Source organism: Coloeus monedula, assembly GCF_965178545.1.
Source record: "Coloeus monedula genome assembly, chromosome: Z".
NCBI lineage: Eukaryota > Metazoa > Chordata > Aves > Passeriformes > Corvidae > Coloeus > Coloeus monedula.
This window is the reverse complement of record NC_138822.1, coordinates 82,478,051-82,489,005: the sequence shown is the minus strand read 5'-3', so window position 1 is coordinate 82,489,005 and position 10,955 is coordinate 82,478,051. Positions and strand designations below refer to the sequence as shown.

At 49.8% G+C, this 10,955-nt stretch overlaps 1 protein-coding gene across 1 annotated transcript in view; it reads left to right on the top strand.

Moving 5' to 3' along the window:
- PSTPIP2 (proline-serine-threonine phosphatase interacting protein 2) overlaps positions 1–10,464 on the top strand; it is a gene marked incomplete at both ends in the record, with an annotated part of 20,224 nt that extends 9,760 nt beyond the window's left edge. The window contains 12 exons of the mRNA XM_082302043.1: positions 929–1,006; positions 1,890–1,924; positions 3,396–3,502; positions 4,163–4,225; positions 5,092–5,190; positions 5,389–5,434; positions 5,804–5,883; positions 8,304–8,402; positions 8,917–9,013; positions 9,312–9,393; positions 10,070–10,104; positions 10,415–10,464. Coding sequence (XP_082158169.1) covers positions 929–1,006; positions 1,890–1,924; positions 3,396–3,502; positions 4,163–4,225; positions 5,092–5,190; positions 5,389–5,434; positions 5,804–5,883; positions 8,304–8,402; positions 8,917–9,013; positions 9,312–9,393; positions 10,070–10,104; positions 10,415–10,464 — 871 coding nt within the window. The remainder of the gene's footprint in view (positions 1–928; positions 1,007–1,889; positions 1,925–3,395; positions 3,503–4,162; positions 4,226–5,091; positions 5,191–5,388; positions 5,435–5,803; positions 5,884–8,303; positions 8,403–8,916; positions 9,014–9,311; positions 9,394–10,069; positions 10,105–10,414) is intronic.
- Between the last annotated feature and the right edge of the window lie 491 nt (positions 10,465–10,955).

The following is a 10,955-nucleotide window of genomic DNA, read 5'->3' as shown; positions in this document are numbered from 1 at the left end:
GTGTCTAGCCAGGAGGAGATCAGAGGCTGGACCTGGGTTTGCCGCTCCCTGGACTTGGCCCAGTTGTCCAGCATGGCTGTTACACAGTCCCAGCTATGGAGAATGTGCCTGCTGGATGTTTTGTCTCAAACAAAGTTCATGGGAATGCTGTTAGGTAGGAAAAAAAAATATATAGATCTGCAATATGTATTTTTTTTCAAATTCCCTATTAGCTTCTGGAGTTTTTAGAGTTAAGGTAGGTGAATTTCACTACCAAACTCCAGAAATCAACCACCCAGGGGTCTGCCTCTGTGTTAGAAGTTAAGGCATTTTAGAAAGTTACTTGTTTTATCCAGTAGACATTCTAATGGCAGCCTCTAGCAGTACTTGTTCCTTTCCACTGGCTGCAGACAGCTAGGGTTGCCCACATGAAGAGAACTACACTTGACCAAGCAAGTCCAGCCCTGGTTGTCTGTAGTGATTTCAAAGCGGCTGCAGAGAACTGGTTGTTCTTACACTGCAACACATGGGCTCTCTTTTCCTCCTTCCTTTCTTCCAAGAGGGGGAGGTAATGTGGTCTCTCAAGGGTGTTATTTATGTCACCTCACAAGATTTGGTCTCTTCTTCAGGTGCTCTTCCTAAGGATTAGTGCCAGGTACAGCGAGTACTTACTACCACACATTGACAGAGGGCAGTTAGGTGGGATATTGGGAGGGAATTCTTCCCTGTGATGGTGGGCAGGCCCTGGCACAGGATTCCCAGAGAAGCTGTGGCTGCCCCATCCCAGGAAGCATCCAAGGCCAGGTTGGAGGGGGCTTGGGAGCACCCTGGGATAGTGGAAGGTGTCCCTGCCCATGGCACAGGATGGAATTGGATGAGCTTTGAGGTCCCTTCCAACCCAAACCAGTCGATAATTTGTGACTCTATAATTTCTCTCTTTTCTCAACAGGGCAATTATAGAAGAAAAGTATGGCAAGGAGCTCATTAACTTGTCAAAGAAGAAGCCCTGTGGGCAGACAGAGCTGAAGTAAGTTCACAGTCTTCTGTGTTTATGGGTCTTTCTGGAGCAACCAAGGAGGAAGAGAAGGAAGGAAGCTGTGGGAGACAAAACAGAATTGAAATGTGATTGGGGCGTTCAGAAGATGAGCTGAAATAGTTCTTGTGAATGAACAATGCCCCGCTGTGTTCTGCTTTTCTTTGAGTTGGACCCCACCAAGTTCCCACCAGCCACAGATTAACCAAAGCACTGTAGACGCTCGGGGGGGTGTGGGCTGGTGGGTCAGCAGAAAGCTGAGGATCATGAGACCTTGGGTTAGCTCTAGACAGATTTTGTGCCAGAGGGAAGTACAGGTACTTCCTTGACTCAAACCTGGTGGACCTTCAGAGTCCAGAATGCTGTGGCCACTCCATTTCCCAAGTGACCCTTGGCGCCTTCTGCTTCCTCTTTTGTTTCTGTGCTTTATACAAGCCCAGACTGATGTTCTCTGGTCATTTACTTACAGTTTTATATTGAGGTGTCACATAAAATGTTTCTGACATCTTTACTGTGCAATATTAATAGGGAGAATAGCTCCCTACTTTTCCAACCACTGGCAAATGCACCACGTTGAAATCGTTCATCTGTTCCAAATGATGGTTTTAGGAGGTTGCCTGAAACATTTGTCATGAAACTTTGAATTTTTAATAGCATCCAGTGTTCAGAAAACTATAAAGTATATCTCAAACCAAGTGAACTGTGTTATACCTGCTGAGAGGGGGAAAAAGCTGGAGGTGCTAAGAGGGTAAATAAATGTGCTTTGAGGTACTTTGGTCAGTGTTGAGTGAGCTCTGTTTTGGGAGAGGTGCTCTGCTGATGCCTGTGCCTGACTGTGCTTTCCCACCTTTTTTAATGCCCTGCCCATGTTTTTCAGCACACTGAAGAGATCCCTCGATGTTTTCAAGCAACGTAAGTAATTCTTTGTGTTTGCCAGGACACTTGGCAGCGCCAAAGCCTGAAGGCAACTGCTTGGGAAGAAAATAACAGGGAAATCTCTAAAGCTGTGCAGTGCTGAGGACAGGCATAGGCTGTACTGCTGGCCTGGCTCATCTCAGTGTGTGGGGTTTGGGACAAAGTGAGCCAGGGCACAGGTGGGACAGGAGACACACAGGGAATCATTTTGGGGATCTCTTGGGCTTTCAGATCCAGGTGCAGCTCAGAGGTCATCTTTATGTTGCACACAGGAAGCTGTGCATGGGAAGCTCATCTGGAGTTTGTTAGGCTTGTCCTCTTCACAAACACACAGTAACTCACACCTCAGACCTGGGGACAGCTGTGGGTCCCTCAGGACAAGAGAGACATGGAGGGGCTGGAGCGTGTCCAGGGCAGGGAACGGAGCTGGGAAGGGGCTGGAGCCCCAGGAGCGGCTGAGGGAGCTGGAAAGGGGCTCAGGCTGGAGCAAAGGAGGCTCAGGGGGGACCTTGTGGCTCTGCACAAGCCCCTGACAGGAGGGGGCAGCCGGGGGGGTCGGGCTCTGCTCGCAGGGAACAGGGACAGGAGGAGAGGGAATGGCCTCAGGCTGGGCCAGGGGAGGCTCAGGTTGGATATTAGGGAAATTTTTTCATAAAAAGGGTTGTCCAGCCCTGTCCCAGCTGCCCAGGGCAGTGTTGGAGTCCCCAGTCCTGGAGGGGTTTAAAAGCTGTGTGGATGTGTCACTTGGGGACATGGGTTAGTGGTGGCCTTGGCAGTGCTGGGGGAATGGTTGAACTTGAGGATCTTAAGAGGGCTTTTCCAACCTAAATGATTGTGTGATTCTAACTGGAGCATGTAAAAAGATGGTGCTTTGGCTGCCATGCATTGTCATGTGTCACATCCTGCCAGGGTACCATCAGACAGCGCCTCGAGGGTGAGCATCTGCTATCCTGTGCCCAGTCCACCCCCTGCCCGATACAGGTTTCTTTGCTGCCCCTGTGGACCTCCCTAACAAGGCTCAGCCCTCACCACTGCTGACTGTTGACAGCTGTGTGTTTGGAGCAGCTTTGGGGGTTGAATCATGAGCTGCAATTTGGCTCCACTCTCATGGTGAGCTTGCTGGGGTGGTGTTTCACGGTGTGGCCTCTCACTTTCAGCAAGAGCAGCTTGAGATTGTTTTAGCCTTCATTTTTCTGTGCTCCAAGTTGGTGCCTGCTGTCCTGGGGCAGTGCAATGTGTTGAAACATGCCTAGATTTATCTGCATAAGGGGGAGAATTTTCTCAAACTGAGGGGCAGGTCCCAGCAGGATTGATCCTTACATTGGCAAGCACTGCTTGGAGGCTGCTTCAAACAAGTTGCTGCTTTTTCATGTTTCTGAGACTGATGTGTGATGTGTTGTAAGCTGACATGAGAAACAGTCTCTTTAGGAATATACATATAGATACTGAATTTATTTTCTTTTTGCAGAGATAGACAATGTGGGACAAGGTCACATCCAGCTGGCACAAACTCTTCGGGAGGAAGCAAAGAAGATGGAGGACTTCAGGGAAAAGCAAAAGCTGCATCGGAAAAAGGTCAGGCACTGTGGGAAGATGTGCCTTCCTGCAGGGTGCTGATCCTGACCCAGCAAGGGGCTGATCCCGGTGTTGTCTCATGCCTTGCCCCAGCCCCCACCACACCCCCGCTGCTGGGAAGTGCTGAGTTCCTTCCTCTGTGTAGTAACTGTGTTCGACTGTGTAGTAACCTCCAACTTCCTTCTTCTCACTTCCACGTCTTCTTCGTGTGCTTTTTGGGGTCAGCCGCAGCACTGGAATGTTTTTAAAGCATTTGTTTATAGTGCTGTATGATCTCCATGGGGGCTACTAAAACAGCCAAGCCTTTTAACTTCCTCTGGCTTGAGATTCCTTTGTCTGGAAAACCAGGGAAAACTGCTAGAGCCGGGGACTGGCTTGCACCTAGCAGAGGGGAGTGGGCTTCCCAGTTTTGCCAGAGTCTATGGAGGTGATACAGTACTATATATTGCTAGGATTTAGTTTGTAGAGCTCCTTTGCATACACAATTCAAGGCTTAGGCAGAAGCATAAAAGATGAGTTTTGTGAAGATGCTTTGTGTTAATGGAGGTCCTTAAACACATCTCAGTGTGGACTGTGGCTGTTCCTCTTCTAAACCACACGGTGTGTCCTGGAGCTTTGATGGTCAGTGATGTGCTGACCCCAGGTCTGTTGTCTTCACAGATTGAGCTGATAATGGAGGCGATTCACAAAAACAGGAATCTGCAGTACAAGAAGACCATGGAGGTAAAGCGAATCTGGGGCTGTTTCTTGCCATGTGGGTTAATGCTGCTCACACAAACACACACACACACACACACAGAGTGCTGGGACAGGCTTAAATGAGAAGGGTTTCCTCTTCTGCTGTGACTCAATGCTGTGTCTGTGCGAGTGGTGTGCAGGCTGTGCTCAGGAACATGCCAAGGACAAGGCCAGTGATAGCATTGCAGGGTTGGATACAGATGATTTGGAATCAGAGAATTATCTGGGTTGGAAAAGGCCTCTAAGATGCTTGAGTCCAACCGTTTGCCCAGCACTGCAAAGCCCACCACTAACTCATCTCCCCAGGTGCCGCATCCCACACCTGTTTTGAACACTTCCATGAATGGTGACTACACCACTGCCCTGGGCAGCCTGTTCCAGGGCATGAAAACCCTTTCTTTGAAGAAGTTTTTCTGAATATCTACTCTAAACCTCCTCTGATGAAACTGGAGGCCATTTCCTCTTACCCTGTCCCTTGCACCCTGGGAGCAGAGCCTGACACCCCCCTAGCTGCCCCCTCCTGTCAGGGAGTTGTGGAAAGACAGAAGGTCCCCCCTGAGCCTCCTTTTCTCCAGGCCGAGCCCCACCAGCTCCCTCAGCTGCTTCTCATCAAACTTGTGCTCCTGCCTGTTACCCAGCCCTTCTCTGGACATGTTCATGGACTTGATTGCCACTAGCTTTTCACTGCAATCCAAGAGCAGCCTGCCTTGCAAGGCTTTTCCCAAGCTGCAGGGCACCTTTTGTGCCACTCCCTGCTCTGCAGGCAGCCTGTTCCCTCTCAGGCTGAGCTTTTCCCCAAGGCCTCCCCCTGAGGTGTGTCTGCATCTCGCTGTTCCCGGTGTCTATCCTAGGCCAAGCGTCTGTACGAGCAGCGGTGCCGGGACAAGGATGAGGCAGAGCAGGCTGTGCACCGCAACGCCAACCTGGTCACACAGAAGCAGCAGGAGAAGGTACAGGAAGTGGGTGGCCGGGGGGTAGGGGGAAAGGGATGTCTTTCCTTGCAGCTCTCCTGCCCCACAGCTCTTCTCCTAGCTCTGGGTTTTGGGGTGAGGTGAGGTGGCTGGTGATGTTCCCCAGTGGGGCTGCAATGCCATTGGTGATGCACCCAGGCTCTGCTTCACCTTCCTTCTCTCTCCCGTTATTGGCAGCTGTTCTTGAAGCTGGCTCAGACGAAATCAGCGCTGGAGGACACTGGTGAGTGTGGAAATGCCATGCTGGGAGGGCAAGGGAAGTGTTTCCAGGGGCAGTGGGTTGTGAAGCTGTGGAGTGGCTTGTGGGGGAGCTCCAGGCCTTCGGTCGGACACGGCTCCTCAAAAACACCTGCCCAAGGTACTGGCAGTGGGCAATCTCCCTGGAGAAGCCACCAAAGCCATGTCCTTCTGCTTTACCTCTCATCTCCCAGCCTTTTACCTTCTGGTGAAGAGATTTTTTTATTGAATGTTAATCATGGAATTACAGAATCATAAAATGACTTGGGTTGGAAGGGACCTTAAAGGTCATATTGTTCCAACCCCACTGCCCTGGGCAGAGACACCTTCAGCTGAAATGTGATTTGTCTCACAGACAGGAGTTACCAGCAGAGTGTGACCACACTGGAGAAGATCCGGGAAGAGTGGCAGAACGAGCACATCAAAGCTTGTGAGGTAAATGCCCCTAAACACCTCCACAAGCGTGGTCCTCTGGGTTTGCAATACTGACTGCAGACCTCAGGGACAGTGCAGATTTGTCTTCTGAGTATTCCCCTGGCAGTGAAGCAGCAGGATGTATTGCAGCTAACCCTGGGTGTCTGTCTCAAGCTTGGCTTCTGGATTCAAGGCCCCACTGCTTTAAGGTTTCCACTATTTTTTTATTATTTTTATTTTCCACCACCTTTTAAAATTGGCAGAGTCAAGGTAGTGACATTTTTGCCCATTACCTGCGTGCATGTTTGGTGTGGCTGTCATCTTGAACAGCTGTGGTCACCTCTGGATACTCAGTGTCTCCAGGCCAGTACATCCTAGAGCCTCAACAACAATTGGAAGAGTCTGTCTGAAGCTCTGGAAGACTTTAGATGACTTCTCAGCAGAGGCTGGTGGTGGTGGGGGATGCAGGTGAAGCCATCTCCACATGCAAGCTGTGCCAGGAGTTGTTCAGCTTGTGTCTCACAGACTGTGCAGTAGTGTGGGAAACCCTCTGAGTGGGTGTATCAGCCTGAAGCAGACTGCCTCACAGAGAAGTGGTCCAGCAGGGATTTCTAGCACATGCTGGGGAATTCCAGACTGGTAGCGAGAGGGCTGAGCAGCTGCTCTGCTGCTGGCCTGTGATCTGTGACTTGGGGATGGAGGGATTGCGAAGACTGAGATTTTATCCCAGATCTGCTTCAGGCTTGCAACCAGCTTTCCCATTCCCAGCTGTGCTGATCCCTTTCCAAGTTACCTCTCATCAGGCTGCGATTCTACTTTTCCCTTTTGAACTGGAATTTGCTGTCTGTTGTGTCTGGTGTGTGGGTGTCCCTGTGCTGGTGTACTTTTGGTGTCTTCTGTGGCAGCCTCTAGGATGGAGACACAGTTTAGTGGTGGGTTGGCAGTGCTGGCTTAGTGGTGGGACTCGATGCTCTTAGACAGTTTTTCCAACCCTAACGATTCTGTGGTGGGGAGTGGAAAACAGCAGTTTCACTTTTGCAGATGGATCACATGGAGATTTTCCTCTCCATGTGTTGAAAAGGTCATAAGCGGTAGCAAGTGTGTATGTTCATGGAAATATATAAAAGCATGTGAAACTGAGGTGTACCAGACAGCAGATTTCAGAAGGGTTTAAACCTGCTTGGAAAAGGGTTGGGCCGGAAAGAGCAAGAAGACCAACCAGTCAATCAATACACCTCTGTTTGAACCTGAGCCAGCAGTGTGCCCTGGTGGCCAAGAAGGCCAATGGCACCTGGCCTGTATCAGAAATAGTGTGGCCAGCGGGACCAGGGAGGTCATTCTTCCCCTGTGCTCGGCACTGGTGAGGCCACACCTCGAGTCCTGTGTCCAGTTCTTGGCCCCTCAGTTCAGGAAGGACGTGGAGATGCTCAAACATGTCCAAAGGAGGGCAACAGGGCTGGTGAGGGGCTTGGAACACAAACCCTGTGAGGAACGACTGAGGGAGCTGGGGTTCTTTAGCCCAGAGAAAGGGAGACTCAGAGGTGACCTTATCACTTTCTACAACTCCCTGAAAGGTGGTTGTAGTCAGGTGGGGCTTGGTCTCTTTTTCCAAGCAGCAACTGACAGAACAAGAGGACACAGCCTTAAGCTGCACCAGGGGAAATTTAGGTTGGATGTTAGGAAAAAGTTTTTTACTGAAAGAGTGATAAAGTTCTGGAATCGTCTGCCTGGGAGGTGGTGGAGTCACCGTCCCTGGATGTGTTTAAGAAAAGATTGGAGGTGGCCCTCAGTGCCATGGTTTAGTTGAGCTGGTGTTAGGGCATGGGTTGGACTCAGTGGTCTTGAAGGTCTCTTCCAACCTGGTGATGCTGTGATTCTGTGATTCTGTGTTTTCATACATCCCCAGTGCTTTTTATATTGCTCCATAACTGGAACATGGAAATGTTAAAAAAAAAAAAGCACATGTGGCACGTGGGGAAATGTGTTAGTGGTGGCCTTGGCAGTGCAGGGGTAACAGTGGGATTCGATGATCTTAGAGGGCTTTCCCAACCTAAATGATTCTGTGACACAAGGGTACCTGTGTAAGGGAAGTGGGCTGGGACCACAGGAGCACAGGGTACCTTGGGAACCTGTACTGCCTTTAGGAAGCTGAGTTGCTCTCCCCTGAGGTAGCAGTGTGCTGGGTGGTCCCCTCCACATCAGTCCTGCAGATTTTCTAAGCTTAGCACTCACCTTTGAATTACCTGGTTGCATAGAGGGATCATTGCTCCTCGGGATGAGCCAGAGAACTCATGGCTTCCTTGTTTCCTGCAGAAGACTGACACCAACTGCTCTGGGCAGTTATCTTTGTTGTGACACGTGGGGGTGAGAAGCAATCAGGACAAAAGAGATTTGCCCTCGTTTTAAGGATGTTTTGGACAGTTTTGTCTGTGTCGTTTCAGTTCTTTGAGACTCAGGAGTGTGAGCGGATCAACTATTTCCGTAATGCCCTCTGGCTCCACGTCAACCAGCTCTCCCTGGGCTGTGTCCAGAATGATGAGGTACCTCAACTGAAAATCTTAATTTTTCTGCATGGGAGGCAAAGTCAAATTTGTTTTCCTGGGCACTTAAGCTGTGTTCTGTCCAAGTTGGGCTGCGGCCCTTGACTGACCGCAGATACCAGCATGAGCGGGCAAGCAGAAGGATTGGCCAAAACTGTTGCAAATGGGGTTTCCTCTGGGATTCCCACATTTTTTGAGGTTGGTGAGGCTGTGGCACTCAGTGCCCAGAGAAGCTGTGGTTGCCCCATCCCTAGAAATGTCCAAGGCCAAATTGGACGTGGCTTGGAGCAACCTGGGACAGTGGATGGTGTCCCTGCCCATGGCAGGGGGTGGGATGGGATGGGCTTTAAGGTTCCTTTCCAACCCAAACCGTTTTGGGATTCTGTGATTCCTGTGACACTGAAGCTTGTGTGCTGCGTGAGTACTGGCCTTTCACTGTGTGTGGGAAGCAATTGGGAAAAAACCTTATTTTTTGACCTGATGTATACAAATGCATTTTATTTCCCTTTTGCAGAAATATGAGGAAATCCGCAAGAGTTTAGAAATGTGCAGCATTGAGAAGGATGTTGATTTTTTTGTAAATTTACGCAAAACTGGAAGTTTGGCTCCAGGTAAGAGCTTAGTAGAATCTGACAAAGTAGTGCTACTGCTCTGTACTCCTCATGGAGCTGGCTGCTCTGGTCAGCATCTTTTTGTGTGCAGAAAACACTCATTTTGCATTTCATTCATTGCCATGCAGCACTAGTCTCTGTCACTTTTGACAGCCCCTGGAGATAATAGTCCTGTTTTTTTAGTTTCCTGATCAGGTGTTTTCTCAGAGAGGGGAAAGACTTAGCAGCTGAATGTTGGTATAAAAAGTATTTTATGTCTATAAGAGGCCTGTACTTTACTGCTGTCAACTTTTCCTAGCTCCTGTTGTTTATGAAAACTACTATAATGCCCAGAGAAATGTGACTCCTGTGAGAAGTCCAGCTCCTGTACCTATATCAAGGTAAGGAGTGTAACATGTACAACTGCAATTGTTACTGCAAATGATGCTCGCTCCCCCAAAACAGGCATATTTTGTTCCTTTCAGTCTATTGGAAGCTTGCCTTGAGGGTATTAGAGAAAAATATTTGCTTGCATAGCTCTTGGTGTGATCTGTCTGTCTGAGGGGAGTTAAAAGCATTTGTGGGTGGAGGGAGGAACTGCAGAGCCAGATTCAGTCTTGTGGGACAGAAGCTGGGCAGGGAGGACACGGTGAAGGGTTTTTTTGCTGGGGGCAAGATGATGACTGGGGCCGAGGCTCGTGCTAAGGATGAGTTGCCACTTTGGCTGCCACACTGGGAGAGGAGTCATGTTCAATTACGGCTTCCTGATGTCTCACTCTGGGCAAAGGCATGTACAAAGATGCACCCTGAGGCTCACTCATGAATTTTTCCCAGAGTGAGTGCTTTCTGGTTATTTTTTCCTCTCCCCCTCTGTATCAGGTTCAGTTCCCATGTTTGCCAACCGGGGTGTGGGTGATGAGCCCACCATGACTTGCTTTGTCAGGTCTCCATAAAGCCCAGGCTGGCCAAACCTCTTTCCCTCCCACCAGCCCTGCGAGGGCAGCTGGGGGTGCAGAACCAGGGCAAAGGGAGTCCCTTAGCCACGCAGATCCTCAGCTCTGTGTTTCCTTCTTGCAGGAGGGGACCCCTGCCCACCCCGACCAGCGCACCAGGTGAGTTACTGCTTTGTGGGCTTTCTGGCCCCACAGAGGAACTCTCTCTTCAGCCCTTGCCCAAAGTCCCTTTCCAGCTCTCTTGAACCCCCTTTAGGCACTGGAAGGAGCTCTGAGGTCTCCCTGGACCCTTCTCTTCTCCAAGTGAACACCTCCAGCTCTCTCACCCTGACTTGAGTCTCATTCACTCTTGCATTCCATCCCTTTAACATGGATGGCCAGTGTGTGGTGCTTCTGTTCCATTTAAAGTCATGTAATGAGCACTTCTCATGGGAAACCTGAGGGGTTTTTTTTGTGCTCTGTGTTTCAGGGGAGCCTGATTATGCCACAGTTGATGGCTACAGCTTGGTACATTTCTAACAGTCACAGTAAGTACCCACTTTTGATGAAGAAACGGGGCATAAAAGAAAGAGGGTGAGGAATTTTTTACCTGGGCAGATAGTAAAATGACAAGGGGGAATGGTTTCATACTAAAAGAGGGTAGATTTAGATTAGCTAGCAGGGAGAAATTCTTCCCTGTGAGGGTGGTGAGGCCCTGGCACAGGGTGCCCAGAGAAGCTGTGACTGCCCCATCCCTGAAAGTGTTCTAGGCCAGGTTGGATGGGGCTTGGAGCAACCTGGGATAGTGGAAGGTGTCCCTGACTGTGGCAGGGGGCTTAGAATTAGATGGTCCTGAAGGTCCATTCCAACCCCAGCCATTTTGTGATTCTGTAAGAAAGGATTTAAAATGAGATGAAACTACACAGAAGAGGGACAGTGGAGAAAGAAAGGTCATTGGTTAAGGGATGACATTTTGAGGTGACTGACTGGAAGTGATGCTCCTGTCAGCCCTCCCATCACTTATCTGAGCT